Raw genomic sequence first — 26,029 nt, 5'->3', positions numbered from 1 at the left:
CAAAATGTCGGTGACCGGGGATGGCTCTCCCTCTAAGACTTCTGCGCGAGATGATCCAGTTGATGATCCTGCGGCTGAATGGCTGTTTGGGTTTGGGGGGTTCGGAAGTCTGTGCCACTTTTTTTTTCCCCAAGCGTCTGGCAGGGTGACAATCCAATCCTGATGCATTTGCTGACCCGGTGAGATTTGCATATTATTCTGATTGGCACTGCCAGTTTCTGAAGCTATCCCAGCCTCTTCCCCAATCCGGCGAGTTTCTTTCTTTTAGGGTGTAAGTAGTTTTACTGGATTTATTTATGCAGCAGGCAGAGAGCAACTTTGAACAGGCATCATTGCTCTCAGTCAGTCACAATCAATCGCCTCACTCTTGGGGTTATTTATTTATTTAATTACTTTTGTTTCGTCGATCTGCTTGTCCATTTTTGTTTGCTCTTGTTCACTTCCTTTCTTTTCTCTTCCCTTCTTCTTCTTCTTCTTCTTCTTCTACTACTACTACTACTACTCCTTCTGCTTCCTCTCACATCTTGGGTGGTCAGGCAGCACACACCGCCATCTGCTGGGCCAACACGCAAGGCGCTCTTGCAAGCGAGGATACTTTTTATTTCTTAGGCATCCGAGTATGTGAGTCTGGCTCTCTCTCCTCATTCTCTCATTCTCTTCCTCTCTTTCTCCCATTTCCCCATCCACGACATTCTCCCCCAAACTTCTTCCCATCCACCAACTACCCTCATCCACTCTCTCCCATTTACCCCATATCACTACTCTTCATCTTCATCATCCATCCATCCTCACCTGTCTATCTTTCTTTTATGCCTTCTTTTGCATTCTCTTCATCACTTCATATATTCCCTCCATATAATCCCAATTTCTCTCCTCACTGGCCATGACCATCCCCACTGATTCCCAATCCTCCCCCCAGCAAACTGAGCTCGAGACTCAGCGCGACCCAAGCTCCAACAACAGTGGGCCTGTGCCCGTCCCGGTCCCTGGCTCAGCTCCACTCCCTGCCACCACCAGCGACTCCAGCAGTACTACGACCGCTGTGACTGGTACCACCATGGCCGACGCTAGTGGCCCCGTCTCCTCCCCCGAATCCAAGCTTGACGCCGACCCGCCCGTCGATGCTCCCCCAGTGAAGTCCGACCCCAAAGCTCCCGTCTCTGTCTCCGATCCCGTGCCCAAAAAGTCCGTGTGTTCCAAGCATGCTGCAAAAGACCAGGATCCCAACCGCTCGAAAAAGAAAAAATCTCACCGCAAAGCCGCTTCCATTGTTACCCCCAGCGATGACAGCTCGTCGGAACTAAATGCCTCGTCCGAGGAATCCAGCGCGGAATCTACCTCCGACGACGAAGACGCTCAGTCGGCCTCGGAGTCCGACGCGGAGTCGGATCGCAAACAGCGTCGCCGCCGGGCCAAGAACAAGATCAAGAAATCGCTCAAAAGTGTGAGCCGTAAGAAGAAGAGCCGGTCGCACCAGACTGAATCGGAATCCGATTCGGATCTCGAGGATAGTAGCGACTCCGATTCGTCTCTTGATGAAAAGACCCTGAAGAAGCTGGTCGCCAAGCTAAAGGCGAAGAAGACGACCAAGAAGTCGCGCTCCAAGGATGACTCTTCCGAAGAGCAACAAGACGACGATGACGATGCGGACGAGGATGCCGACGCCGACGAGCTCGCCCTTCTGTTAGCCAAGCAAAAGTTGGCTTCCTTGCGAGTCAAGTTAGCCGATGGGCGTCGCAAAGGCCGAGGCAGGCGTGGCTCGGGTGACGGTAACACTGACGGCCAGAAAGGGAGCTCGCAAAAGTCCAAGGGGCGCAAGAAGGCTGCCTCGAAGATTGCCTTTAAGCGTGTAGATCAGCGTGCGTCTTCCTTTATCTGTCCTCTTCTTGATCTAGCTAACACATAATTCTACAGTGTGGGACAATACGATTCACAACTTCAAGCTGACGGAGACGGTTGACGACCCCGATGCAAACGAGTGGGACCAATACCTCTTCACCGTGCGCCGCAAGTTCGACTGGGACAACAAGTATCTGGAAACTGTAGTAGACCTCAAGAGCAAGTACCTGCGCGATGCGCTGTCCAAGGTCATGGATGGAGTCAAGGGCGTCAGCTTGGTGCAAGAGACGGCGGTTGTCGATCCCAACATGCTCTTCCTCTACCTTGAGGAGACGCGGCAGTACATGAAAGATCTCCGGCAGCTGGCCAAGACCGAAAAGAAGAAGAAAGCCCGCAAGCTCGCCGAAATCAAAGCATCGCATCTCAAGGTGCTCGTCAAGTATCTGGACACCGACTATGCCGAGACCAAAAAGACCCTCTACCCTCTGTTGGACTCCAGCATGATTACCTTTGATCTCCTATGGGCCATCTTCAAGCCCAACACCGTCGCCTACTCCTCTACCTACGGAAACCAGGATGAGCCGCGTGCCTTCAAGATCGAGTACGCGACCAAGGAGTCCTCGTTTATGAAAGGTCAATGGTACAGCATCGAGGGTCGCTACCTCGAGTACGATGGCAAAGCATTCGGTATGGGAACCATGGCCGCCGAGGTGGAGTCCTTCAAGGGTGCCCGCAAAATCACCAGTCTGAGCTGTTATCCACTCAAGTATCATCGCGAAGCCGAAAGCGTTAAAGCCAAGCTGATCGAGCGTGGGAAGAAATTCGTGGCGCTGCGAGGAATGAACTACCGGTATCACAAGGGTATGGCTTTCTACAAAAAGAAGCGGTCCGTCATCAAGGTCAACATCAACGGCCGTGTCATGGTTGATCCCGCCATCCACCGGCGCATCAATCCCAACTACCCCATCAGCACCGTCCGTCCCAAGGACCCCGACTACCTTGACGGCTCCGACGATGATGGCAGCAACAATGGATGCTGCTGTATTCTGTCCGACTCAGAATCAGAACAAACCTACGGGCAACCGCGCGACTCAGACACCCCTCAACTCCTATTCAAAGTGGTACGGGACAAGGAGGGCAAGCCGCACGTCGTCGAGGTTGAGCTGGATGAGAACGGCAATGAAATTGTCAAGGAGAACATGGACGAAGTCGCGGACCCCTCCGACCGCGAATTCACCGAAGAGGAGCTCCTCATCGCAAGCCCCGTGGTACTCGGCTTCGCCTTCAGTGAGAAGCTGTGGCTTGAGTTCAGCATTTCGGGCATCAGTGAGATTGAATGGAACGAAGATGCCTTTGATTCACTGGTCCTCCCCGACAACCAGAAGTCCATCGTCAAGGCATTGGTCGAATCGCACACCTTCCGCGCGGCCCAGAACATCGACGATGTCATCCAAGGCAAGGGCAAGGGTCTCGTGGCCGTGCTCCACGGACCTCCCGGTACTGGTAAAACCCTTACTGCCGAAGGCATCGCAGAGCTCCTCAAACGCCCGCTCTACATGGTGAGCGCGGGTGAGCTGGGCACCGATCCGCGCACCCTTGAAGCAGAGCTGAACAAGATCCTTGACATCGCACATTCCTGGGGCGCCGTTCTGCTGCTCGATGAAGCCGACATTTTCCTGGAGAAGCGTACCATCCAGGACATTCACCGCAATGCCCTAGTCAGCATCTTCCTGCGGTTGTTGGAGTACTTCCAGGGTATCCTCTTCCTGACCACCAACCGCGTCGAGACATTTGATGACGCCTTCCAATCCCGCATTCACGTCGCTCTGCGCTACGGTGAACTCACCACGAAAGCGAAGCGTAGCGTCTGGAAGATGTTCTTAGAGCGGGTGCAGGCCAAGGAGGGCGTGGAAACCGCCACGTTCACAGAAAAGGACTTTGATCTATTAGCTCGCCATAATCTCAACGGGCGTCAGGTAAGACCCCCCCATACAGCCTACGGAACATATACCGATACTAACTCACCTGTTCTTAGATCAAAAACTCCGTCCGCACAGCCCAAGCATTGGCTGTTAACGAGCAAAACCCTCTATCCATGGAACACATCCGACGTGTCCTGGAGGTCGCCGAAACCTTCGATCGAGACCTTCGCGGAGGGTCAGGATACCTCGATGCTATGAGAAGTTATACCTAGTCAATTTCCATCTGGCTTGCATTATCGTATCGGTGTATCGTTTCGAGCGAAGACTATGATCTATCCCCATTTTTCCGTTCTTCGTCTATTCTGTTTGCAATTTGATCGAACTACCCCTTAGTATGAAGCAAGGTTTTATTTGCGTGTCGCCTACTGCCAAATATCTGTCTTCTATGCGTTGTTTTATTCCTGTTGATGTTGATTTTTTGACACCTACACCTGCGCCTGCTGCTGTGGACGACCCCGTGATGATGATGACAAGGATGATGACAAGATAACAACTATTACTAGTTAACATTCTGGAATACAATGAGAAACGAAATACCCCACTCTTAACTTACTGGCCTTATGTATTTCCTATCATACTAACCTAGTAGATGCTTCAGACAGAACCATCAAGACTGTATGTATAGTGTTCAGTATTCAGCATCAAATACCTAACCGGCCTGCCGCAAGTGCCTTCATTACCACTGCATCTAGTAATTTACCAAAACATAATGATCACTGTAGTCAGAAAAAGTCCCAGGACAAGAATAAGATACGATGCGTGATTCACACCTCTAACTGTTCTACTACTACTACTACTACTACTACTACTACTACTAAAGTAGAATATAAATTGATGACTCAAAAAACTCGGAGTGGATGTTGTTGTTGGTGCGGGAGGGAATAGACATAGAGTATTATATATATATTTACTATAAGAGTTACTGGTTTCTCTCGCTTATGATCCTCTTACTATTACTAGTTATATATGTTTTATCTTTTCAATTATTCTGTTTCATTGTTTTGTGGTTGATTCGTCACAAGCGGTTGGGTCGGACTGGCTGAGTGGTTGAAGTCGGTGATTGAGTTTTAGCCACGGGTTCGGTTTTCTTGGTGCAGCCGAGGCAATTGTAGGAGAGGTAGTAAATAGACCAACGTGCAGTTCTGAATCCTACAAGTACCAACGAATGGCTACAAATACTAGTCATTGAATCATTAGATTTTTCTTATTTATAGGAAATACACGTTCATGTCCATCTCCCCTGGCAAACCCAGGCTCCTCAAAAAACTCATTGCTATGCGAGTTTCCGCAGCTACATTTCCTCCGATATAAAAGCCACATGCGAGATGGGGATGTGCATAGGGGGCGGGAAGTGGGTATGGATTATCACAAGACTGTTATACAGGGAGGAAAAGCGGCTGCAGAGAGGTATTGCAATTTGGTTCCTTCTTCAAGCAAGTCCAAAAACCATTTAAGGGTTGGCCTTGACGAAGTCAACACCCTTCTGGATGTTCTTCTTGAGGTCACCGAGGGCGGTCTGGATGAGACCCTGCTCGTACTCGTTGACGGGGCCAACCTCGTGGATCTTCTCAACACCGTTGGGGCCGAGCTCGACCTTGGAGGCGAAGAAGTCAACACCCTGGTCCTTGAAGAGAGGGCTCTCAACGAAGGTGGGCTCGACGATGCCCTTCTCGCCGTTGGCGGCCTTGAGGAGAGAGTCGGCGAAGCGAGCACCGGCCATGGCCATGGAGAGGGTGGCGGAACCAGCACCGTCCTTGGCCTTGACAACCTCGTCACCACCGAACTGGATGCGGTTGACCAGCTCGTCACGGACGGTGCCGGAGATGTCGGGGTGGTTGGACTGGGAGAGGAGGGGAACGATGGTCACACCGGAGTGGCCACCGATGACGGTGACGTTCTCGTTGGCGGGGCTGGTGCCCTTGACCTGGGAGATGAAGCGGGAGGCACGGACAACGTCCAGGGTGGTGACACCGAAGAGGCGCTTGGGGTTGTAGACACCCTTGGACTTGTAGACCTCGGCAACGATGGGGACGGTAGAGTTGACCTGGGGGGTACCTCATTAGTGCAAGGTTCGAGAATTTTGGTGGTGATTTGAGAACAACGTACGGGGTTGGAGATGACGAGGATGTTAGCCTCGGGAGCAGCCTCAGCGGCGGCCTTGGCGAGGTCGCGGACAATGGAGGCGTTGGTGTTGAAAAGGTCTGTGACAGGAGTGATCAGTACTCTGACGCTCGTGCCTTTATAAATCTGAAGTGGTCCAGCGCATACCATCACGGGTCATGCCGGGCTTGCGGGGAACACCGGCAGGGATGAGGACAACCTCGGAGCCCTTGAGAGCATCGCGGAGGCCAGAGGGGGTAGGCTCGTAGCCCTTGACGGTGCTGTTGGTGTTGACGTGGCTGACATCGGCAGCGACACCTGTTTGAGGGTTCTGTTAGTCGACTCCGATGATCGGATGGGCGTTTCAAACTGGAGGGAAGGGAGAAGCTGTGCGACGTACCAGGTCCACCGCGGATATCGTAGAGGGCGAGGTCAGTGACAAGGGGGTTGAGCTTCATGAGCAGGGACAGGGGCTGGCCAATGCCACCGGCGGCACCGAGAACGGCAACCTTGGAGGCCTGAGATGGAAATTGCGATGGTTAGCAAGTGAACAAGAGAGCTCCGAGGCATTGTTTTTTTTATTTGGGCTACACACCTGGCTGGCAGAAGCGGAGAAGCTACGCTTCTGGAGGAGGTTGAGGGACTGGCGAGCAGCGAACATCTTGACTGTGAAGGATAGACTAAAGGTAGATCTATCTGGAAGAAGGATGGGGAGATGGGGAGGAAAGAAGAGAAACAATTGCGATGAAGAGGAAGGAAGAGAGAGAAGAAGGAGAAGAAGGGAGAAGCCGTCGGTGGCCGGTGAGCGCGAAGGATTTTGGGGCGGCTAAATGGCTCCGTTTCCGATCCCCACGGCAGCCATCGGATCATCTTGTCGTACTTGCCTTGTCTGTCCACTTGCCTGGCGACTTGCTCCGGTTCCGTCCTACCGACCCTCATAAGTATGCTGGTCGTCAATGGTTCTCCGATGCCAATGATAGTCTTTTTACTTTTGTAAATTTAAATTGAATTAAACCTCTCTAGACAATTACTTTCATTGCCACGTTGCTATGGGATCTGCTCCATGGTCCCTAAATTAACCGATGGCCACGTCCCCCCAACCTTTTCCATCCACCCGTCCGTCTTCCTTGTCTACGGCGCACTACTCCTGGGTTACTCCACACTCAAACCAATTCCCATTGCGCACGGGGACAGCGAATCTAATCAGTCCTGTTGCAGGGACTACGTATAGACTACTAGCCATCACCACATCCACACACAAATACATACAATAATGCGCAATAAGTTCCTCTGCCAATGCGCTCCAAACGCCTGCGCTTGTAAGACAACCCAAGCACCAAACAAGCACCAAATGACAATAGTCCCAGAAAGGTAAGGGGTAAAAGCAAAAAAAACAATATAAAGGGGAATGAAAAGAAATATGTACCACAACTATCGCAAGAAGTGCAGGACAGCCCAACAGAACAGGAAGAATAGCACCACTCCGCCCCAGAAGATCCACTTGTCTTGTCTTGCGCGACGCTCAACCCTGCGGATTGTGTCGCCGCTGACACCCAGTGTGTTCGCAACGCTGTATAGTCGACGCTGCGTGCCTTTCAGCACTTCACGCTGTTGTCCCAAATCCGCCAGCACAGCACGACCCCGATCAAGAAACTCGTCGATCTGGGTGTTGGTGCTCGCTAGGAAGCTTTGTTCACGAAGCGCATGTGTTTCCCGGTTGTAGTCGGCCGGCGAAGCTCCAAAGCTGAGTCCCGATCGTGATGAGGAAGGAGCGAACGCGGAGGACTGAGGGAGGGATGATTGGGCATATGGGTTCTCCGGTGTAGCTGTGTGATGAGGGCGTCGACCGAGGAGCTCGTTGCGGTTGGTGACGGATTGCTGTAGACAAACCATGGTCAGTAACAGGAACTCTCAACGCTGCTCGACCATGCGAGTGGTATTCTTACAGCTTCCTCCCGTTCTTTCCGTAGTCGATCAAAATGTTGCCGGTAATCTGCCAGTTCTGATCGGAAATTCTTGACTCTTTCGAATGCCTTCTCTTGCTTCTCTGGAATCAATTCCTTCTTGGACAGGGCAGAATAGTCATCAACGGTGCGTGATAGCGATGCTAGCGAAGCCGCGATTTGTCCTATCATGCACATGAGCTTAGCTCCCTCTGTCGCGTAGTGGAGCCTCTACAAGTACCAGTTTCGAAACATACCTTGTAGTGCGGCAGATGAGGTAGCTGGCGATTGGGAGAATGTGTCCAGGTCACGGCGGATAGCAGATGACTGCTTGAGGGCGGAATTGAAGAGGGAATTCTGAGCAGTAGACAATGTAAGCTCCCATCAGGCATAAACATAATCCCTCAAATTGGGGCTTCACATCTTGAGGTCGTAGACGACTTACCATTTTGTGCGGTGTACCCTATCGGGTGAGTGCGCTGTATACAATGCCGGCCGCAAAAGGAGAGGTATAGCTTGGGTTTGCAGGTGCTAATTTCTTCCCAAGAGTACAAAAACTGTGAGCAAGTCTGCGGAATGTTTAGGAGTCGGCACCGAGAAATAGCGACGTGTCAGGAGAGACCTTCTATATCAGGCTAACAATGATGCTGGCCAAGGCCACATGTTCTTGCAGAGGCCACGATTCTGACGGCGCTGACCGCCCCTGCCACTGCAGCCATTCGTGCGGCCTGACCCGCTTCAGCTCGGTCCGAGCAAAACCAAGTCCATGCAGGAAGCTAGAGATGTGACTAAAAGCTCTCGGCTCTACAGTCTACGTCATTTGAATTTTCTTTTTTCTTTTGCAATTGTCTACCCCGCGTGGGACAATGTCTTCGCCTTTGCGATCACCGCAGAATACTTCATGCCCTCATTCTTACGACGGCTGCTGTGGTAAGAGGAGATCAATCCATTAGGGATATACTAGTAACAAACACACTATGACGCCCAAAGACTGCACAAACGCCTCAAGTACCCTAAAGGAGTACAACAAACAGTAAGAAAGTAATAGACCGCGGAATTCACACTGGGATATTACGACTCCACGAAGTGCTCCGTCTCGACTTCAAGCCTTATTTCGGAGGGTACTTGTTCTGCAGAAGCCATCTAAGGGACGTCCCACATTAGCAAACGCCATCATCACACATGCATGTCAGACAGATACTCACTTGCTAACAAAGTAGTCCACGGCACCAAAAGCACCAATAGCGCCAGAGGCCCATCCAATCACTTCCCAAGAAAGCTGCCCAGCAGCATGTTTCCGGTATGCTCCATACCCCAGACCAGCGCCAGTCAAGGCCAGAATCACAGCATTTCCGAGGTAGACAGGGTTATGCGCGTTGCTGCGAGCCGATTCAGCCTTCGCCTTAGCTTTAGCCTTAGCCTTGCTCTTGGCTCTCCGTTCTTCGTAGGCTTCCCGCTCCTCTTCTTCTCGCTCTATCCGCTCGGCCTGGGTGGTGGTCTGCACGTCCTGCTTCAGGAAATCGGGATCCACGGCCTGGACGTGCGGCGAGTCGACGTCGACCAGGGAAGCGGTGCTCTCGGCTTCATCGCGGTACACTCCACCAACGCTGGGGGCACGACTACATAGCTGTTAGCTGTATGAAAGGGTCTTTGTTCTGTGATGTTGTTGACTTACGCCTGCCCATACTGTTAGCGATCTGTATAATCTGGATGGTATAGTACTAGCAGTGAACGCTAGGCGGGGGAGTGGCTGTAAACATACCTCCTCTGCGGATTGCTTGGGACCTTTGGCAGCAGCTTCTGCGTAAGACATAATTAATATGTGAGTCGAGTGACTTGAGAGGAATATGTGATCTAGGACGTCATCAGTCGGCGCATCTAAGGTGGGAGTATGCCAAGACCAAGAGTACTTAGCAACCTCCAGGAAGGGCCAAGCAAACGCACAAGTAGATTCGGATGCAAGTGACGATAAAATAAGATGTAATAGGCTGACGCACGGGAAAGTATCGAGGTAGGTTTCAGGGGATGAGAACCTCGAGTATTTATGGACACGAGAACCGTCCGAGAGGAATGACATCACGTCATAGATTCCCTGGCGAAGGTTGGCCCAGGCTATGAGCACCGCCAAGACTCTCGTGCCGGACGCAACGCACTGGCGGCTACGCAACCCTTTAGGTTGTTCCTGATGGATCTGCCCAATTACTGCTCTGCAAGGCATAAATCTAGACAGGTTGTTGCATCTATTGAAAGAGGCTGATTCAAGTATCAGGTACAACCTGTGCGGCCAATAACATGGTCCAAAACATCCTGCAAGGCTTAACATCATGGAAGTACGGAACATAGGAAATGCATTGAGAATATCTAGGCTGTACTTGACAGACCGTGACGGTCGTGAAAGGAGGAAACGTTCAATGATTTTAATACATATTACAACAAGGCCAAAAGAAACTCCGATCGTAGATAGCTAGTATACTGCGCCGGTCGGGGTTCCACAGTGTAGGGAAGAGCTTACAAAAGAAGCTCGAGGGGGTTCTCAACAACCTTCTTCAGCTCCTTGATCCACTCAGCACCGACAACACCATCGACGACACGGTGGTCGAAGCTACCAGTGACGATGATCTGGTCATCCCACTCGACGGAGGTGCCCTCCTCAGTCTCGACGGGGACGGCAACCTTGCGGATGGTACCAACAGCCAGGATACCGGCTTGAGGGGGGTTGATGACGGCAGCGAAGCGCTCAACAGCAGGGTTCATACCCATGTTGCTGATGGTGAAAGTGCCACCCTGGTACTCCTCGGGCTTGAGCTTGTTGTCGCGGGCGCGCTTGCCCAGGTCCTTGATCTGGTTGGAGATGCTGGACAGACCACGGCCCTCAACGCTCTTGACGATAGGGGTGATGAGGCCGTTGGGGGTAGAGACGGCAACACTGACGTCGACGGTCTTGTGCTGACGGATGACGGTCTGGCCGTTCTCCTCATGCCAGCTGGAGTTGACGGTGGGGACCTTCATGAGGGCGGCACCGCAGGCCTTGACGAGGAAGTCATTGACGGAAAGCTTGTACTTGCCCTCGGAGGATGCGTTCAGAGCCTGGCGAAGCTTGAGGAGCTTGCTCACAGACAAAGTGGTGGAGACGTAGAAGTGAGGGTTCTCGCGCACGGACTGCTGGAGGCGGCTAGCAATGGTCTTGCGCATGGAGGTCAGGGGGATATCCTCGTAGGTAGGGCCGGCAGAAGCACTGGGCTTGTACTTCTCAACGTCCTCCTTAGTGATCTGGCCACCACGGCCGGTACCCTTGAGAGCCTTGATCGGCACACCCTTCTCCAAAGCCAGGGCCTTGGCAGCAGGGCTGATGGAAGGCTCACGGTCCAGACTGGGCTGGAGTTTCTCGCCGGAAGTCTCAGGCTCCACGGCAGCAGGGGCGGGCTCAGAAGCCGGGGCAGCCTCAGCGGCCTTGGACTCCTGCTTGCTCTCCTCAGCAGCAGGAGCAGCCTTCTCACCACCGGCATCCGCCAGGCTGAAAGCCTCGAAAGCGGCAACATCGACACCTTCCTCAACCAAAACAGCGATAGGCTAATGCAATAGCGGTCAGCAAAGGATTCGGTGGGGGCCAAGAACAGAGCAGAAGAGTTATCACATACAGAACCGACAGAGACGTCCTTCTCGCCAGTCTCCTTGAGAACCTTGGCCAGAACACCCTCTTCCTGGAACTCAAAGTCCATCTGGGCCTTATCGGTCTCGATCTCTACCAGGACATCACCGGGCTGCAGGGAATCACCGGCCTTCTTCTGCCAAGCTCCAATGTTTCCGGCGGACATGGTCGGCGACAAGGCCGGCATGCTGATGACAGTGTGGGGAGGGAAGGCTGCAGATCCAATATGTTAGAATCCGATCATCCACAAATCAGAGGCGACAAGAATAACGGCATACACTTGGAGGCATAAAAACGGGAAAGGGCGGACAGGGAAGGCAATTGAGATCTAAAAAGACACACAAGTATGATTAGCATGCTTCGTAGACAGCCAGGTGGTCTTCAACGAGGTGGTGCGACATACTGAGCGATGTCCTTGAATCTGTGAACAGTTTGCGGCCGCTTCAGGGAGAGGGCGCCTTTGGAGAGGAACATGGCGCTGGGAGCGCGCATCCGGACAGCAGAAGCAACCATGGCGCCCAAATGCTATATGTGATAGAGAAATAGACCCGAGACGGGAATGAGGGGATTAAATGGGATGAAAGGGGGAGCCGGAGGCGTATCTGGCGGAATGGAAGGGCCCGTATCAGAGGAGTTGAGAACTGCAGCTCCAGGAACTTTTCTGTTGAGCTTCCCGGTGAGCGATCGGAATAGACTCGCCGGGCGCCGCCGTGGCCTGATTATGTCAGCGCGGCGGGTGTGGCCCCTAGCGGCAGCCGTACATTCTCCCCGTCCGCGGAGTGAACACGCATCAGTTCCCCAGCGTCCAGGAGGCTAGAGGGCCCTTTCTCTCAGACCTGCATATACCCCTTTAGTTGCTTTTCAGTCCCATGTGGACCCCTCGTCTGCCTAATTCCCAACACTCCGGACGGAGTCTTGCATAAATGGCGGAAGTCGAGAATGGCTCTGTGAACGAGCCACCAACCCAAACATCTACAACCCTGCCGCCGGTAGACAACAAGGAGGATGTTGCCGGCGATGTCCTAGCGCATACGGAATCACCTGTCGACGGAGATAAACCCGCACCACCGGAGGTTTCGGATAGTCAAGGAATTGATGCTCAGGGATCAGAGGAGGCTCATTCATCACCAGAACAATTGGAAACTGCTGAAAACACAGAGTCGCCGGGTCAAGCCCCAAGCTCTCCGGAGGAAGCCGTCGCATCATCAGAACCCAAGGCTGACACCGAGCCTGAGTCAACCTCGAAGCCCGATACACAGGACCAACCTGCGGAGACATCACCGGTAGTTCCGGCTGTCAATGTTGAAGAGGAATCTTCGGCTGACAAGCAAGATGTTGCTTCCATCCCGCATCAAGATGAGATTCCCTCCGATTCACGCATGCGCTCCGATTCAAGATCGACGACAGCTACATTTGCAACACATCGCTCGGTCACGGTCAGCTCTACCGTTTTTATTGTGACGGCGTTGGATACAATCGGCGCGTCTAAGGAAGCGCGGAGAAGCAAAGAACTTGAGGATGCTGTGAAGAGTGCCCTCGCAAACGTCAAACAGTCGGATGGCCAGCCCATTGACCCTGAGCTTATATTCCGCCCTCTGCAGCTGGCCACGAAAACCTTCAGTATTCCTCTACAGGTCACGGCCCTCGATTGCATCGGAAAATTGATAACCTACTCTTACTTCGCCTTCCCTTCATCTCAAGATGGGAAGACGCCAGAGTCGGAGGCCAACCCTGAACAGCCACCCCTGATTGAGCGAGCAATTGATGCGATCTGCGACTGCTTTGAGAACGAAGCCACACCCGTTGAGATTCAACAACAAATCATCAAGTCACTCCTTGCGGCAGTTCTGAACGACAAGATCGTCGTGCATGGAGCAGGTCTCCTGAAGGCTGTCCGCCAGATCTACAACATCTTCATCTACTCCAAATCATCTCAGAATCAGCAAATCGCCCAAGGGTCCTTGACACAGATGGTCAGCACTGTATTTGATAGGGTCCAGGTACGGTTGGACTTGAAAGAGCTACGTTTGCGCGATGGCGAGAAAGGCCAGACAGGCTCTTCGGATGCTGTGACTCTAGAAACAGCCGACACACCACAAGCAACAGAAGATGATCACGACTCAGATGCCCCATCTGCCGTAGCCTCCGACCAGCCTGTCACGAAGGAGCCCGTGGAGAAATTGACGTTGCAAAGTTTCGAGTCGAACAAGGACGTGACCTCGGTCAACGATAATGCTCCCACGATGGTTACTCGTGCCAGAGGCAATCAGAGATCTGCTCGGTCAATGTCTGCAGCCTCAGCAGAGGACATTGACGGCACTTCCGATGATGATGATGAAGACGAAATATATGTCAAAGACGCATTTTTGGTTTTCAGGGCACTCTGCAAGCTGAGCCACAAAATACTGAGCCATGATCAACAGCAAGATCTCAAGTCTCAGAACATGAGATCAAAATTGCTCTCATTGCACCTTATTCATTACCTCATCAACAATCACGTTGTGACCTTTACATCTCCTCTCCTGACTATAAAAAATAGCTCCAACAGCCCGGATGCTATGACACTACTACAAGCTGTCCGGCCTCACTTGTGTTTAAGTTTGAGTCGGAATGGGTCTAGCTCGGTGCCTAGAGTGTTCGAAGTTTGCTGTGAGATATTCTGGCTAATGCTGAAGGATATGAGAGTGATGATGAAGGTTAGTAAGATTTATGGACTTATCGCGCGAGTCGATCTAACAGCCAGCAGAAAGAACTTGAGGTTTTCCTAAAAGAGATATACTTGACTATTCTCGAAAAGCGCAATTCTCCCCTTTTCCAGAAACAGTACTTCATGGAAATCTTGGAGCGATTGGCAGGTGATCCGCGCGCCTTGGTGGAAATGTACCTCAACTATGACTGCGACAGAACCGCGTTGGAAAATATTTTCCAAAAGTATGTCATAATTTCATTATTCTGCAGTCTGATTTCTGACCATTCTCCAGTATTATTGAGCAGTTGTCACGGTATGCAAGTATCCCAGTCACAGTCACCGCTTTCCAGCAACAACAGTATCAGGAGCATCATGTCAAGGTTTCGACTATCGGTAACGACTGGCATCAACGGGGAACTCTACCGCCCAACCTTACCACAGCTAGCGTAGCCAATGTTCATCAGCCAAACCTACAGCATGTGCCCCCTGATTATATATTGAAGAATCAGGCGGTCGAGTGCCTGGTGGAAATCCTTCAGTCATTAGACAACTGGGCTTCCCAGCGTTTGGTCGATCAAGCGGCGCCAGTTCTTAACTCCTCTTCTCAGAAGTCAATCGACAATCCTAGGGATTCAATGGAAACGACTGCCGCTACCTACCTTTCTTCTCCGAGGATCGAAAGCACCGACGGCAGTACCACACCTGTGGCGGAGGACGACCCGAGCCAGATTGAGAAGGTCAAGCAAAGAAAGATCGCGTTCACCAACGCCATCCAACAGTTCAACTTCAAGGCCAAGCGGGGAATCAAGCTCTTTATCAAAGATGGCTTTGTACGTTCCAGTTCACCGGAGGACATAGCCGCGTTCTTGTTCCGGAATGAACGGTTGGATAAAGCCATGATTGGTGAGTATCTCGGTGAAGGAGAGCCTGAGAATATCGCTATCATGCATGCTTTCGTTGATATGATGGAGTTTTCGAAGCGGCGCTTCGTCGATGCTCTGCGTCAATTCCTACAGCACTTCCGCTTGCCAGGAGAGGCACAGAAGATCGATCGCTTCATGCTCAAGTTTGCAGAGCGCTATGTAACGCAGAATCCGAACGCATTTGCAAACGCGGATACGGCCTACGTTCTTGCTTACTCCGTCATCATGCTCAACACCGATCAGCATAGTGCCAAGATCAAGGGCCGCCGCATGACGAAGGAAGATTTCATCAAGAACAACAGGGGTATCAATGATAACCAGGATTTGCCTGATGATTATCTTGGTTCCATCTACGACGAAATCGCAAACAATGAAATCGTGTTGGATACTGAGAGAGAACATGCTGCCAATCTTGGCATTCCGACGTCTGCACCCAGCGGTGGCCTCGCGTCCAGGGCTGGACAAGTTTTTGCAACGGTGGGACGCGATATCCAAGGTGAAAAGTACGCGCAGGCTTCTGAGGAAATGGCAAACAAGACCGAGCAGCTTTATCGTAGTCTGATACGGGCTCAGCGGAAAACAGCTGTCAAGGAAGCTCTCTCACGCTTCATCCCGGCAACCTCTGTCCAACATGTTGGTTCCATGTTCAATGTCACCTGGATGTCTTTCCTTTCTGGCTTGTCTGCTCCGATGCAGGACACCCAATACCTCGAAATCATCCGACTTTGCATGGGAGGTATGAAGTTGGCCATACGTATCAGTTGCGCGTTCGAACTTGAGACCCCGCGGGTCGCGTTTGTGACCGCCTTGGCCAAGTTTACCAACTTGGGCAACGTCAGGGAGATGGTAGCAAAGAACGTGGAGGCATTGAAAGCCTTGCTTGACGTCGCTCTTACGGAAGGAAACCATCTCAAGGGCTCTTGGAGAGAGATTCTCACCTGCGTCAGTCAACTCGACCGTCTTCAGCTCCTCACTGATGGTGTGGATGAAGGTTCCCTACCTGATGTCTCTCGAGCTCGTATCGTGACTCAGCCATCCACGGACGGATCTCGGAAGTCAATGCAAGCATCAAGACGGCCTCGCCCCCGGTCTATCAATGGACCTACAGCTTTCCGTACCGAGGTTGCAATGGAGAGTCGATCTGCAGAAATGATAAGGGGAGTGGACCGCATCTTCACCAATACGGCCAATCTCTCCCACGAGGCCATCATCGATTTCATTAAGGCCCTCAGCGAGGTCAGCTGGCAAGAGATCCAATCGTCTGGGCAAACTGAATCTCCTCGGACGTATAGCCTGCAGAAACTGGTAGAAATCAGTTACTACAACATGACGAGAGTCAGGATAGAATGGTCAAAGATTTGGGAGGTCCTCGGACAGCACTTCAATCATGTGGGTTGCCATTCAAATACCACAGTGGTCTTCTTCGCTCTTGATTCGCTTCGCCAACTGTCGATGCGCTTTATGGAGATTGAGGAGCTGCCAGGTTTCAAGTTCCAAAAGGACTTCCTCAAACCATTTGAACATGTTATGGCGAACAGCAACGCTGTCACTGTCAAGGATATGATTCTTCGTTGTCTCATCCAGATGATCCAGGCACGTGGGGACAACATTCGCTCAGGTTGGAAAACTATGTTTGGCGTCTTTACGGTTGCTGCTCGCGAGCCGTATGAAGGCATTGTCAATATGGCTTTCGAGCATGTGACCCAGATCTACAACACTCGCTTTGGAGTCGTTATAACACAGGGTGCCTTCCCTGACCTCGTTGTCTGCCTCACTGAATTTTCCAAAAACTCAAAATTCCAGAAGAAGTCGTTGCAGGCAATTGAGACCTTGAAGTCTACTGTTACGAAAATGCTGAGGACGCCAGAGTGCCCGCTGTCTCACCGTGGTGCATCACCGGAGGGCTTCCATGAAGATGCTACCAACCTTTCCCAGCAGCTCACCCGTCAGTCCAAGGAGGAGCAATTTTGGTACCCGATCTTGATCGCATTCCAAGATGTTCTGATGACTGGTGACGATCTTGAAGTCCGGTCACAAGCGTTGACGTATCTCTTTGAGACATTGATCCGTCATGGCGGTGAATTCCCGCAAGAATTCTGGGATGTACTTTGGAGGCAGCTCCTGTATCCTATCTTCGTGGTGCTACAGTCCAAATCGGAGATGTCTAAGGTGCCTAATCATGAAGAGCTTTCTGTGTGGCTGTCAACCACCATGATCCAAGCACTGCGGAATATGATTACTCTGTTCACCCATTACTTCGACGCATTGGAGTACATGCTCGGTCGGATTCTTGAGCTCCTCACTTTGTGCATCTGTCAGGAGAATGATACGATTGCACGGATCGGTAGCAACTGTTTGCAGCAGCTAATCTTGCAAAATGTTACCAAATTCCAGCTGGAACACTGGAAGAAGGTCGTTGGCGCTTTTGTCGAGCTTTTCAGCAAGACTACAGCTTACGAGTTGTTTACCGCTGCTGCGTCCATCTCTTCAAAATCGCCTGGCTCGCTGAAACCTGCAAATGGAGAATCAGCCTCGAATGAAGAGTCGGGACAAGAGTCTTCTGAAACCGCATCCGATCAGGAACACGTCGCTGAAGCGCAAAAGGCCAATGGAACGCAAAATGTGACCTCTGAGCACGAAGAGGGTGACATGCCTGCGGCCTCAACTCCTGCATTGGAGGATTACAGACCTCAGGCAGATGCCCAGCAACAGCCGGCCGCAGTTACCGTGGCTCGACGCCGGTTCTTCAACCGTATCATAACCAATTGTGTGCTCCAGCTGCTCATGATCGAGACTGTCCATGAACTTTTTTCAAATGATAAAGTCTACGCCCAAATTCCCAGTCACGAGCTGCTTCGCCTGATGGGTTTGCTGAAGAAGAGTTATCAATTCGCGAAGAAGTTCAACGAGGACAAGGAATTGCGGATGCAGCTTTGGCGTCAAGGGTTCATGAAGCAACCTCCCAACCTCCTCAAACAAGAGAGTGGAAGCGCCGCCACATATGTCCACATCCTCTTCCGAATGTATCACGATGAAAGAGAGGAGCGGAGAAGCAGCCGTGCTGAAACAGAGGCAGCTTTGATTCCGTAAGTTTCACAACCGAAGTTTCGTCAATCTCAAGTGATCTAGGCTTCTTTACTAACCAGTCATCTTTCCGCCAGACTCTGTGCGGATATAATTCGCAGCTTCGTCCGTCTTGACGAAGACTCTCAGCATCGTAACGTGGTTGCCTGGCGTCCAGTTGTTGTGGATGTCCTCGAAGGCTACACCAACTTCCCTTCCGACGGCTTCGACAAGCACATAGGGACTTTCTACCCATTAGCCGTTGATCTCTTGGCTCGTGACCTGAACCCCGAGATTCGGATTTCACTCCAATCCTTGCTGCGCCGAATCGGTGAGGCGAAACTAGGTATACCTGTCGGCCAAACATCTCTGCAGTCTGGTCACAGGAACTCTGTGTCGAGTCAGTACTCCCGCAAACACAGCGGGGGACACTAGACGAGAAGACCAGTGCTTGAGTGTTTTGTGTTGATGTTGTTGTTTTCACTATTCGTTTTGCGCTTTTCTTGGATATCCTCCCCTACAGGACCGTAGGGCTTTTTATCAATCTGGAGGAGTATTGAATGTAGACCTAGCACAGCATTGCATCATTTTCAATTATTACCCTTCAAGGCTGTTCCTTTCAACGGGCTTATATTCTATGTACAAAATAGTAATTATCATGGGAGCATTTCCGTTAATGATAGGTCTGAGTCACTAAGCGATCATCAATAAATTGGCATGTCTGAGCTGTCGTGGGTTTCACGAAGCCATCATCAGTCATAGTGCTACAAGGTCTCTACTGAGTGGTTTCGGTCAAGAGGACCGAACTTCATTCAGGGTCGGGATCTTCCCGGATGCGTAATGGGCTAAGAGACCGTCCATGTCACTGTCGTCCATCTGAACAAGATCCTCTAAGCTCCATGACTCGCAAACTCCAGACATCCTATATTATCGATCAGCGGGGAGGAGGTCATCGTACCGAGCGCATGGCGAGATTAGGAGAAGCGTACCACTTCATTCGTTTCGGGCCCTGGTCAGGATTTGGGGCGACATCCCTGAGCTTCCTCCGCAGCTTACCAACGTTGTCTATAGCTGCGCCCATATTGTCGGGGAGGGTGTCCGCTATTTTCTTGCGAACAATGCTGGCCAATTTGGGTCCGTTTCCATTGGTACTGACCATGACCTGCAATGGCCCATCGCGATGGACGCTACCAAAGTAAAAATCACATTCCGACGGTACATCAGCTATGTTTGCAGGGATGCGCTTCTCCTTGCAGAGCTTCCAGACCTGTGTCGAGGCTTCCGGGTCATCAATGGCACAGAGTACCATATCTGCGTCATCCAGATCGGCAGCCTCAAAGTTCCTGTCGATGTGATTAACTTGTCCTTCTGCTACCCTGAATGCCACTTCATCGTTGAGGCCGGAGGTAGGACAGACGACGGTTACTTTGGCATCGGCATTGAGGGCGTGGAGGATGCGACCTGCAGCTACCTGGGGCGGAATCCTCGGTAAGCAACAATTATATATTGTAAAGAGTCAGGATAAACGGTCTAAGCAAGGGGAAGCTCACTTCTCCACCACCGACAACTAGAACATGTTTCGCTTTCGCCTGCCAGGCGACTATGAGGGAGCCTCCTCCTTGCACGGGAGGGAATTTGTGTGCCATGATCGAACAACGTGCAGGCCAACTCACTTGACCGCGGGGTTACAGGGGAGCTTATCTTTGGGCTCCGAGGGTTTGGAAGAAGTGGGGGGGAGCTCTGCTACGGGGAGCCACAGGCACCCAAACTGCTTTCGTTTTCGAACCTCCACTTGAAATTTTTCCCGACGAGAAAACTCCGGACTAATTTTCTTTTTCTTTCATTTCCCTCCACTTCCCTCCACTTTCCTTCCCTTTCTTCTCCTTTTCCCCTTTCCTTTTCCTCCTTGCTTCCCTTCCTTCGGGCGCTTGAGATGATCTTGCTGCCCACCTTGTCTTTTCTTCCCTCTTGATCAATGGTCTATGTCTTTTAGCTCATCTCTATCCTAAGATGCGGGGAGTACAGATCTTCTCGGGGACATCCCACCCCCTTCTGGCTGAAACCATTTGTGAACGCCTGGGGACCCAGCCGGCTCGTGCCGATCTTGGGAAATTCAGCAACGGCGAGACCAGCGTAAACATTGGGGTGTCGGTGCGTAACCAGGATGTTTACATTGTCCAGAGCGGCAGCGGAAAGATCAACGACAGTGTCATGGAACTCTTGATTATGATCTCCGCCTGCAAGGGCGGGTCCGCAAAATCTATCACAGGTATGTGCGGATATCTTTCCCGCCAATCCATTGTCGTTGACTGACGCATACTTCTTACTTCCAGCGGTCATGCCGTATGCTTTTACTTGACTCCATGGCTGCACGTCTGATGCTGACACAAACGAGGTACTTTCCGTACTCCCGCCAGTCCAAGAAGAAGAGCCACCGTGGTGCCATCACTGCCCGCATGTTGGCTAACCTTCTCTCGATCGCTGGGGTGGACCATGTGATAACTTTGGATCTGCATGTGAGTCACAAGGCGATCTGTCTGTTGCGCTGGTTTCGCAAATGCTTTATTGCGTGGCATGGATGGAGTTCTTATGGACGTGATCGCTAGGCATCCCAAATGCAGGGCTTCTTCGGAAAACCCGTGGATAACCTGTTCGCCGAGCCCTTCATCGCCCGCTGGATTCGCATGAACGTGCCGGGTTGGCGCGAAGCTGTTGTGGTCAGCAAGAATGCAGGAGGCACCAAGCGTGTCACCTCGCTAGCAGACACACTCAAACTCAACTTTGGCATCGTCACGACTGATAGGAGACGACCGAAAGTACCCCTCGGTATGGCGGATAGTACTGTCTTTTTCGATTCGATCGAGGAAGAGAGCACTCCCGTCGCCAAGGACAAGGATCAAGACCCTTTCACTCTCCACCTACAAAGTGGAACTAGTGAGTGCAGTCAATCCGAAGATGCTAGGGGTGAGCCAAACAGCAACATGGAGTCTCTCGTAGCGGCAAATTACTTGCGTCCTGAAACCCCATCAGGCGCTCGTCGTCCTTCGGAATTGGAAGCTGCACATGAGTATACTGATGTGCGAGTGCGCGAGGTCATTACTGGGCGGCTCGTGCAAGGTCACCTTGTGGACGACGACTACCCGTCAACCGGCCCAACTTCACATCCCGCTTCAGGGGAAACAACTCCGGGGCAGAGTGCCAGCCGTGATGAGCCCGAGGTCCCAGACTCAATGGTGAACTCTCTCATATCCAACACTTCTTCCCTTCCAGGCGATCATGCTCTAGGTGGCTCTTTCGATGCTGCTGAATCTTCAGACGAAGAGGGCAGCAGCGGAAAGCACGTTGAGCAAGAAAAGACTATCACCTTGGTTGGCGACGTCCGTGATCGGACCGTGTTCCTTGTCGATGATATGATCGACAAGAGTAAATCCTGGACTGCCGCAGCAGAAACCGTAGTGAAGAAGGGCGGTGCCAAGAAGGTATACTGCATTGCCACCCACGGCCTCTTCACGGAGGAATCCCTCGAACAGATGGAAGCTTGTGAGTCGATCGACCACATTGTCGTCACGAACAGCTTCCCTGTTCCACCGCAGGTGGTGAAGAGGTCAAAGAAGTTGATTGTCATTGATATCTCGAGTCTTCTGGCCGAAAGCATCAGACGCCATCATTACGGTGAAAGGTTAGTCGCCTTCCGAATCTGGATACAGGATGATTGCTAATTTGTCCAAGTGTTTCGGCGTTGTTCCACCTTACTGACTGATTCGGGGTTGTCAATTGGCCTCAGCCTTCGGCATTCGAAGGGTCCTGGCGCTCCTTGCCTTCCCTTCTCTTCCAACTTCCCTCCCGAGTATCCCTGGCAGCTCTATAACAAGCCCGGAGATCGGTAAGATGATGACTAAAGACAGTGACGAGTAAAATTGATGACTTCTTCCTTTTTCCGTATAGCGCATGGCGACTTCCCTTGCTTCGATTTATGTGTCGCAAGCATCATCTTATGTGATGATAACATCAGGATACCTTTTCTCACTCACAACTCATGACTGAAGCTAAATTCAACCATACGGTGTGGACATGCGACGGCTATACATTTCAGCCAGCTACACGTCGATTATGAAGACTAGCTCTACTGTCGAATCTATCAGGACGGGGCCCGGAACCCTAGTCTCATTAGCCCTTGCGATCAAGGCTGTCGTTTTCCCTTGTCATTTCTGCTTCCTGCGTAGGTGCGCTCAGGCCGGTCAATTTACAATGGCACGGAAATTGAGGAACACGTCACAACTTTACACCAGCGATGCAGTCCACTCTGGGTACTGCAAGAGCGTCTTGTTGGAAAGGAGACCTGTCTCCGGACCTAATTCACAGGATGTTCTTAACGGAGCGTTGGGAGATCAATTGTCCAATCTTGTCCGGCCCATTATCTTCTCATGCCATTCGGTGTGTGACGGTAGTGGTGCTGTACAAGGTTGGCCGAGGAATGAAGGCATCAGTTTCTTGGATTTACGTCCTGCGGCCTTGGCCAGTGGAATTGATGCAAGAGAACATCTCGGACATTACAGTATACGTTAAGTGTAGTCTTTTAGCATGTACAGGTTTTGAATATTACAAATTTTGGCTTCCACATTCGTCATGAATCGATCTATTGTGGCGTGATAGTTTGGACTGTCCGCCAGCTCAGCTCCAGCGCTTCCCAGGATGGAATGTCTGTAGCCTCCGGGTGGAACTTACTCCAAGTTCGGCATCGTTCTGACAGGTTTGGGAGCGAAAAGAGATCTAGCCTATAGTATCGGTAGTTTGGCTTGACAGGAGCCAGCTGAAGGGCGCCTCGCACTTGTCTTCATTCAATGGCTATCAAAGGTCGTACAGCGGAACCGCCGGACAGCTGCCCGGTTCCAGTCAGTGGATATGTTCCGTATCCTTGATCTGGTTTAATGACAACAATAGCGGTGTGCATGAGGCCGAGTGCTGAGCGCACAACTTGTACATGTTGGTTGGCGGCAGCATTCACTGTCTGCTGCACTTGACACCGGTACCTTCCGCTAGCCGAAATGGTGATGGATGGTATCCTCTGCTGATGACACCTTCCGGAAGCACTGAGAGAGGCCCCGACATGCAAACTTTGACTAATTAGCAGTTGCGTGCAGACATTAGCTACGGCAGGTCAATTAGACTCTCCCCGGTCCTTCGTACGTGATATCACAATCGTGGAAAAGAATGCCGTTGTTCTAGCCCGGTCGAACATGGGTCCTAAACAGCTCCTGCACCCGTCCTTCCGTCTGCATATCCTTGACTCTACCTGCACCCCCTCTCCAATGTACGATGCAGAGAACGTTCCGGGCGTTGGAGGTAAAGACTTCCCAGCCAACTAAATTATTTTATGAATTAGTCTCTCTACCTTCTCGGGCTCCTTGCTGATCCGTGGCCGATCGCTCCGGGCATTTGCAGAGGACCCGCGGGCCCGCCAACCAGGTACGATTTTGAGTGGCTTGCTGAAGGGATTGTCCAGTATCCAGCGATACCTTTGAGGTTATTTCAGCCACAAGCCCACTAACCTTCGAAGTGGCACAGGAGAATCGGGAATGGCAAGCTGAGGTATAGAAAGGCAAGGATAAGGAAAGAAGAAAAACTCTGTCTGGTGTGACAGAAACGGGTCTGCCAATCCTGCCAGCACGTACTTTTGTCCGTTGCGGCTGGCCTGTTTCTCATACCGTCATTGCTTGCTAATTTCCTCACTTTCAAGCGAGGCCCCGGAGGATAGTTGACCTGCGGGAAATCTTCCGCTCACCCAAATTAGTCGGACGCGTCGATCCCTCCAACTGAGTCGCTGAATGCCAGGGGTCCGCTCCATTTGAAGGAGCTAAATGCTTTGGCGCTGGATCTAGTCGGAGAGCCGGCTGGTGCTAAGGAGTAAATTCAAATTGCCGCGGCAAATCACAGGCGCCCGTCGCTCCAAGTTGACATCTCCGGGGCGCTCGCACCTAGATTCACTAAGCGTCTGAATGCCAATGAACCGAATGGGCACGCGGTGCGTCAAGTGCCCCGAGCTTTCTCCTCTTATGCTCCTATTCAAGCATGACACTGGCTCGCAACTCGGCCCGGCGCTCAGGCCAATTCTTACGCACATGGCTGGCAGTTGTCATCTGTCGTGAGATGTGTGACTGTTACATAACCTTCGTACGGCATAAGCCTGGGTCGGAAGCACTGGGCTCCCTGCTGATAACTCCCGGGGGATGTTTGAATAGCCACGCCGTGGGCTGAAAGGTGCGGCGTGTGTAAAACATCCGAGTCGTCCATGTCGCGCTCCACGGTTCGTGGTCCATGGGTACCCCTGTCGGGGACCAATAAACAACAGAATGCAATAGGGTGGTATATTGCCGGACTGGCCTTGGTGCTCCGATTAATTGACTTAGTTTCACGGGCCTGGAGGGGACAGCATCCGCTTTTCTTCTCAATCAGGTAATGGTGAATTTGTCCCTAGTCGAAACTTGAACATTTGGCTGCACGCTTCCCTGATCTACCGGGAGTGGCTCCCGGGCATATTTCTGGTCCGGTGCGCTTCGGTCCCTACTAGTGTTGCCCCTAGGACCACTTGGTCTCCCATGGTGCTGGGCTTCGAGCTGCGTAGCCCGGTTCCGGTGACGCAAGGTACTTTTGGCTTCTCGATACGTCTTTTTGTTACCTTCCTATCACCAGGGCCGGAAGAGCGCCGCCCCCACAGCCATCGAGTTTTTCGCAAACGCCCATTTGTTCGATGGCCTGCCAAATGTGTAGTCCTGCGGTGGCGCCTGTAAACGAGTAGAAGGTACGAAGGGGGGTATGAACCAAAGGACGATGCGATGCAGATCTTGGCTTGAAGGCGAAAAGATGTGCCTGTGTACTTGTTGTTTGTCCGGTCGGGGAATCCCTGCTGGTGATGGTGGATCGACTGTAAGAGGATGCCGATGTGTGCTCCTGTCGTGGGCCGTGAGAGGAGTCGAAAAGACAGAAAAGACACTGTCAACTTGACGACCGGAGCAGCTCGGTGATGTTACAAGATCAAACAAGTTGGTAGAAGCTCAGCAGATGGGGCATCCTAATCAGATAGACCGGAGATGAGCTGGTCTTCATGGACGACACTAAGATAGCCCGGCTTTCCCAAATCGGCTGGGCATGACGTTTCCGAAAATTCAGGGTGACAAACAGGGATGCTTTTTCTTGACTGAAGTGACAGAGATTTGTCTATCATTCCCCAAATATTCTCTTGGGACGTGCCCCATCCTCTATCAACCTGGTGGGAACTGGGAAGTCGTCCGCCTCTGTCTCTGTACAACTAGAGACTGGGCAAGATGGTGGAGATGAGGAGGTTTGTCCCAACAAAGATAACAAACCATCTTCAGAATGAGGACTTACTTGATACTCCATCAGGATGGCCGATGCTCTTGAGAACCAGGATAGACAGATTAAACAGCGTCGGGGCAGATCTGCACGCCAAAGTCGCAGCGCACCGCAGGGCTGGAACCAGCTCAGCCCCCAAACGGAAGCGCATGAATCGGGAATTGGGGTCCAGATCCAGAGTCCAGGCATTCCCGGGTCGAACCTCAGCTCCTCCCTGGGGAAATCCTAATTTTAGGGGCGAAAGCTTAAAGATGCGAGCGCAGAAGAGAGAAAAAGCAACACACCCCAGGGCAAATAAAAAGGGAAAAAGTAATTAAGGAATAAGCGGCTGTCGCCTACAGTTCCGCACCCACTTGGTTGGGTCCACTGGCGACGATATGTCACTTCCATCATCTCCTTCTAGACTAGGTTCCTGGATTAGCTTGTGTCGCGCTTCCCAGGACCCAGATTTGCGGTTTGACTAGGATAGG

At 51.8% G+C, this 26,029-nt stretch overlaps 7 protein-coding genes across 7 annotated transcripts; 4 read left to right on the top strand and 3 right to left on the bottom strand.

Moving 5' to 3' along the window:
• Window positions 1–518: 518 nt before the first annotated feature.
• BO85DRAFT_444424 (uncharacterized protein) lies at window positions 519–4,369 on the top strand. The gene is made up of 3 exons (XM_025659015.1): window positions 519–1,859; window positions 1,915–3,815; window positions 3,875–4,369. Exons 1-3 carry the CDS (start codon window positions 884–886, stop codon window positions 4,031–4,033), a joined length of 3,036 nt encoding a protein of 1,011 aa, XP_025521002.1. The 5' UTR covers window positions 519–883; the 3' UTR covers window positions 4,034–4,369.
• Window positions 4,370–4,991: 622 nt separating this feature from the next.
• Window positions 4,992–6,648, bottom strand: BO85DRAFT_444423 (malate dehydrogenase). The gene is made up of 5 exons (XM_025659014.1): window positions 6,517–6,648; window positions 6,322–6,439; window positions 6,090–6,239; window positions 5,928–6,022; window positions 4,992–5,865 (listed from the first exon to the last, which is right to left on the bottom strand). The coding sequence occupies exons 1-5, from the start codon at window positions 6,580–6,582 to the stop codon at window positions 5,272–5,274; spliced, it is 1,023 nt and encodes a 340-aa protein (XP_025521001.1). The 5' UTR covers window positions 6,583–6,648; the 3' UTR covers window positions 4,992–5,271.
• A 292-nt stretch (window positions 6,649–6,940) lies between these two features.
• BO85DRAFT_465024 (putative pyruvate dehydrogenase complex, dihydrolipoamide acetyltransferase component) lies at window positions 6,941–12,158 on the bottom strand. Its single transcript, XM_025662019.1, has 9 exons — window positions 11,917–12,158; window positions 11,792–11,841; window positions 11,503–11,726; window positions 10,377–11,434; window positions 9,627–9,641; window positions 9,070–9,471; window positions 8,782–8,786; window positions 7,868–8,049; window positions 6,941–7,799 (listed from the first exon to the last, which is right to left on the bottom strand). Exons 1-9 carry the CDS (start codon window positions 12,024–12,026, stop codon window positions 7,353–7,355), a joined length of 2,493 nt encoding a protein of 830 aa, XP_025521000.1. The 5' UTR covers window positions 12,027–12,158; the 3' UTR covers window positions 6,941–7,352.
• Window positions 12,159–12,324: 166 nt separating this feature from the next.
• On the top strand, window positions 12,325–18,911 carry BO85DRAFT_444417 (Arf family guanine nucleotide exchange factor SEC7). Its single transcript, XM_025659013.1, has 4 exons — window positions 12,325–14,209; window positions 14,260–14,444; window positions 14,495–18,211; window positions 18,287–18,911. The coding sequence occupies exons 1-4, from the start codon at window positions 12,437–12,439 to the stop codon at window positions 18,621–18,623; spliced, it is 6,012 nt and encodes a 2,003-aa protein (XP_025520999.1). The 5' UTR covers window positions 12,325–12,436; the 3' UTR covers window positions 18,624–18,911.
• On the bottom strand, window positions 18,802–20,005 carry BO85DRAFT_17365 (bifunctional precorrin-2 dehydrogenase/sirohydrochlorin ferrochelatase MET8). Its single transcript, XM_025654299.1, has 3 exons — window positions 19,739–20,005; window positions 19,178–19,659; window positions 18,802–19,110 (listed from the first exon to the last, which is right to left on the bottom strand). The coding sequence occupies exons 1-3, from the start codon at window positions 19,832–19,834 to the stop codon at window positions 18,981–18,983; spliced, it is 708 nt and encodes a 235-aa protein (XP_025520998.1). The 5' UTR covers window positions 19,835–20,005; the 3' UTR covers window positions 18,802–18,980.
• Window positions 20,006–20,198: 193 nt separating this feature from the next.
• Window positions 20,199–21,948, top strand: BO85DRAFT_482924 (ribose phosphate diphosphokinase subunit PRS1; the record flags this gene model as incomplete). Its single annotated transcript, XM_025663130.1, has 5 exons — window positions 20,199–20,457; window positions 20,522–20,531; window positions 20,584–20,704; window positions 20,795–21,867; window positions 21,918–21,948. The coding sequence occupies 5 exons, from the start codon at window positions 20,199–20,201 to the stop codon at window positions 21,946–21,948; spliced, it is 1,494 nt and encodes a 497-aa protein (XP_025520997.1).
• Window positions 21,949–22,083: 135 nt separating this feature from the next.
• On the top strand, window positions 22,084–22,789 carry BO85DRAFT_17358 (uncharacterized protein). Its single transcript, XM_025654298.1, has one exon. The coding sequence runs from the start codon at window positions 22,260–22,262 to the stop codon at window positions 22,752–22,754; it is 495 nt and encodes a 164-aa protein (XP_025520996.1). The 5' UTR covers window positions 22,084–22,259; the 3' UTR covers window positions 22,755–22,789.
• The last annotated feature ends 3,240 nt before the right edge of the window (window positions 22,790–26,029 follow it).

The sequence above is a fragment of the Aspergillus piperis genome (genome assembly GCF_003184755.1).
Source record: "Aspergillus piperis CBS 112811 unplaced genomic scaffold BO85scaffold_1, whole genome shotgun sequence".
NCBI classification, from domain to species: domain Eukaryota; kingdom Fungi; phylum Ascomycota; class Eurotiomycetes; order Eurotiales; family Aspergillaceae; genus Aspergillus; species Aspergillus piperis.
Note: the sequence above shows the minus strand (reverse complement) of the source record. Positions and strands in the feature narration are given on the sequence as shown.

Coding starts and splice junctions, on each gene's coding strand:
- BO85DRAFT_444424 (XM_025659015.1), top strand. CDS start 884: ATGACCATCCCCACTGATTCCCAATCCTCCCCCCAGCAAACTGAGCTC. Junction 1,860..1,914: donor CTTTAAGCGTGTAGATCAGC/GTGCGTCTTCCT, acceptor ATAATTCTACAG/TGTGGGACAATACGATTCAC. Junction 3,816..3,874: donor ATAATCTCAACGGGCGTCAG/GTAAGACCCCCC, acceptor ACCTGTTCTTAG/ATCAAAAACTCCGTCCGCAC.
- BO85DRAFT_444423 (XM_025659014.1), bottom strand. CDS start 6,582: ATGTTCGCTGCTCGCCAGTCCCTCAACCTCCTCCAGAAGCGTAGCTTC. Junction 6,440..6,516: donor TCTCCGCTTCTGCCAGCCAG/GTGTGTAGCCCA, acceptor TTTCCATCTCAG/GCCTCCAAGGTTGCCGTTCT. Junction 6,240..6,321: donor CGATATCCGCGGTGGACCTG/GTACGTCGCACA, acceptor ACCCTCAAACAG/GTGTCGCTGCCGATGTCAGC.
- BO85DRAFT_465024 (XM_025662019.1), bottom strand. CDS start 12,026: ATGGTTGCTTCTGCTGTCCGGATGCGCGCTCCCAGCGCCATGTTCCTC. Junction 11,842..11,916: donor AGATTCAAGGACATCGCTCA/GTATGTCGCACC, acceptor GTGTCTTTTTAG/ATCTCAATTGCCTTCCCTGT. Junction 11,435..11,502: donor AGGACGTCTCTGTCGGTTCT/GTATGTGATAAC, acceptor CTATTGCATTAG/CCTATCGCTGTTTTGGTTGA.
- BO85DRAFT_444417 (XM_025659013.1), top strand. CDS start 12,437: ATGGCGGAAGTCGAGAATGGCTCTGTGAACGAGCCACCAACCCAAACA. Junction 14,210..14,259: donor ATATGAGAGTGATGATGAAG/GTTAGTAAGATT, acceptor AACAGCCAGCAG/AAAGAACTTGAGGTTTTCCT. Junction 18,212..18,286: donor ACAGAGGCAGCTTTGATTCC/GTAAGTTTCACA, acceptor TCTTTCCGCCAG/ACTCTGTGCGGATATAATTC.
- BO85DRAFT_17365 (XM_025654299.1), bottom strand. CDS start 19,834: ATGGCACACAAATTCCCTCCCGTGCAAGGAGGAGGCTCCCTCATAGTC. Junction 19,660..19,738: donor TAGTTGTCGGTGGTGGAGAA/GTGAGCTTCCCC, acceptor ATTCCGCCCCAG/GTAGCTGCAGGTCGCATCCT. Junction 19,111..19,177: donor GGCCCGAAACGAATGAAGTG/GTACGCTTCTCC, acceptor TCGATAATATAG/GATGTCTGGAGTTTGCGAGT.
- BO85DRAFT_17358 (XM_025654298.1), top strand. CDS start 22,260: ATGCGACGGCTATACATTTCAGCCAGCTACACGTCGATTATGAAGACT.